Source organism: Etheostoma spectabile, chromosome 23 (assembly GCF_008692095.1).
Source record: "Etheostoma spectabile isolate EspeVRDwgs_2016 chromosome 23, UIUC_Espe_1.0, whole genome shotgun sequence".
NCBI classification, from domain to species: Eukaryota; Metazoa; Chordata; class Actinopteri; order Perciformes; family Percidae; genus Etheostoma; species Etheostoma spectabile.
Window position 1 is genome coordinate 4,120,232 of NC_045755.1, and position 2,663 is coordinate 4,122,894.

Here is a 2,663-nt window from a genome sequence, read left to right on the forward strand (position 1 = left end):
AAGTTGGTGTGGCAGATGACATCTACGTATTTAGAGTCCGTGCCATGAAAGAGCTTTTTTTCAGCCACAAAGGGTTTCTTGGTGTTGTTCTTCATCTGATTTTTCTGCCTTTATTCAGGAACAATTAATCAGAAACTTTAAATCAGGCTGATACATTTAGCAATGCGTGCTAACGTGCTGCTCATATGTTCAACTTCTCTTTTGTAAGAATGTGTTGTTTCTTCTTTATAAAAGTTGCCCACTCTCACTTTAACAACCAGAGAGTGATGGTTATCTGAGCAGATCCATCTAAAGAAGCTATTAAAAACACGACCACTGGGATGGATAATTGTAAGTTTGCGAGACAAATCACATGAAATCACACGTACCCCTGAAAGACTTCCCAAAGAGCTTTGTTCTGAATCCTCTCAATTTGGACAATGTCAAGCCTCGCATGGTTTTACAGAAAAGACTTTCAATCTCCTTAATTCATCCGGAGCGCTGCAGGGGGACTCGCTGGAAAACACCAAGAGAAAAGGAATTGTTGTTAGCCAGGCTACATTTTTTAATTCTGTCCAAGAAATCTTTTTCGGACACAACTACTACAATAGTTTATTCTTTTGGCCATTTTGGGACAGCGGACACAAATTATGAACCTCACATGCAAACTTTTAAAAAATAAAATGCAAATTTCCCAAAATTAGCATGTTTCCATCAACTGCTTTGGAGTTAATAAAGTCACCTTGGACAGTTTTAATTGTGTCATGTCAGCTAGTCAATATATTATTTACTGATTTGTTTGCATATTTATTTATCTATCTTCTATGTTTTTTAAATCATCTCTTCGCCCTGTCCGTAACCAAGGACTCTTCAGAAGGAGGGGCGGCTCTGACTGGGTCCTGAAGGCCAATGGGGTCAGGGGGGAATGGATTAGTATGGGACAGTATGGTGTGAGATCTACTTGCGTGGATAATGCCTGGTCTCTGTGAGATTTTCCAAAGTGTTTTTCATTCCTTTAAGTAGGGCTAGGTACCGAATTCAATAAGCACTAAAAGAACTGCCTTTTTCAATACTACCCAAGTATCGAGTCTCAAAAAATGCCTCGTCATTCAATACCCAATTTCAATAGGAGTAAATCTCATCAGCGTGAGTGAGCCAATAAGCACGCAGCATGCTTATACCAAGTTCTAATACTGTCTGTGATTGGCTGTCTAAGGTTACGTAACGTTACAACGTAGAGACAGGCAGGACAAACTCTACATGACACAAGGGGGGGGCTCACATAGTAGGAGCTGAAAAATAAATAAAAAGATTTGCGCCATAATTGTGTACATGTTGTAATTTATATTTGTTTTATAACATTGGCATCAATAAAAGGATCTTTTAGGAACTGGTGTTGAAGTCACAGTATTGGTACCCTTCAAGGCAGTAGTTTATTTCCACTTGAGAATTAAGTTGGCTGTATTTAAAAATATTGGTTACGGTCAAAAAACAAACAAAAGAACAAAAAAAACAAAGCCATGAGTGTGTTAGTCAGTCTCCCAAAACCTTCTGACTTTGCTACCCTCTCCGTGGCACTCAGCCCGAGCGTGATGGTCGCTAGGGAAGGAAAATCTTTAGGATTCTCACACTTGTTGGGTTTGTGCCCACATGGTTAAATGCACTCACTGTAAGTCGCTTTGGATAAAAGCCTGAGATAAATAAATTAACTGTAATGTAAATCTTTAAAAACAAGTACATATAGTTATCTATCTTTTTAAAAAAAAGGCCTAAAACACCTGGGCACTTTAACTTCTATCAAAAGTTATTTAATATGACTTGATATACGATTCAAAAATGTTGTAGAGAATGATCATTTTTGCATTATTACGCTTACTTTCATTCAAACAAAAATATTAAACATATCAAAAACATTAGGATGTGGGTTTTTTTTGCAAGGAACTGTACCAAACAAATAGTTTTTCTCCAGTCTATAGACCACCACAATACTTCATTCGGAATATTGCACTAGTCCAAATTGCAATTTCGATAAAATTCAAATTAATACCCAGAATACACCTTTACTGGCCTTTAAAATTGGATGTGGTTTTCCAGAGTCATATTTTTATTTTCTCTATGGTACAAGACAGAACATTGCTGATTGCCAAAACAGCACATTGTCAACAATAACGTATGCTCTGTACAGTATGATCTTATTTCCTTGTTAACAACACTATGTTGAAAATGTTCCCCCTTTTGTCAGAAAATCTGACCCAGAAGACAAATAAGCAAATATGCACATCGTGAAAATAATGACGTGGATTTGGCTACATCTAGCAGTTAGTGGTAGTCTAGTTTTCTAACATATGTAACTGCAAACTACAAAACTCCAATTCCAATGAAGTTGGCACGTTGTGTAAAATGTAAATAAAAACAGAATGATTTGCAAATCATTTCCAACTTATATTCAGTTGAATACACTACAAAGACATGATATTTAATGTTCAAACTGATCAACTTTATTTTATTTCCAATCCATTATTTCCAAAGTTGGGACTGGGGCAACAAAAGACTGGGAAAGGGAATGCTAAAAAAACAAAGCACCCATTTGGAACATTGCACCGGTGAACATACCATATGTTAATTTCCCCAAAAGGCTCAGTCGTTTACATGCAAGGAATGGTGCGGGTACTAGACTGGCCTGC

The 2,663-nt window shown here is 37.0% G+C and overlaps 1 protein-coding gene across 1 annotated transcript in view; it reads right to left on the reverse strand.

Annotated features, from left to right (window-relative positions):
* Positions 1–468: 468 nt before the first annotated feature.
* Positions 469–2,663, reverse strand: part of LOC116673461 (protein mono-ADP-ribosyltransferase PARP12) — an 11,147-nt gene continuing 8,952 nt past the window's right edge. The window contains exon 10 of the mRNA XM_032505815.1: positions 469–495. Within this exon, the coding sequence (XP_032361706.1) occupies positions 469–495 (27 nt within the window). The remainder of the gene's footprint in view (positions 496–2,663) is intronic.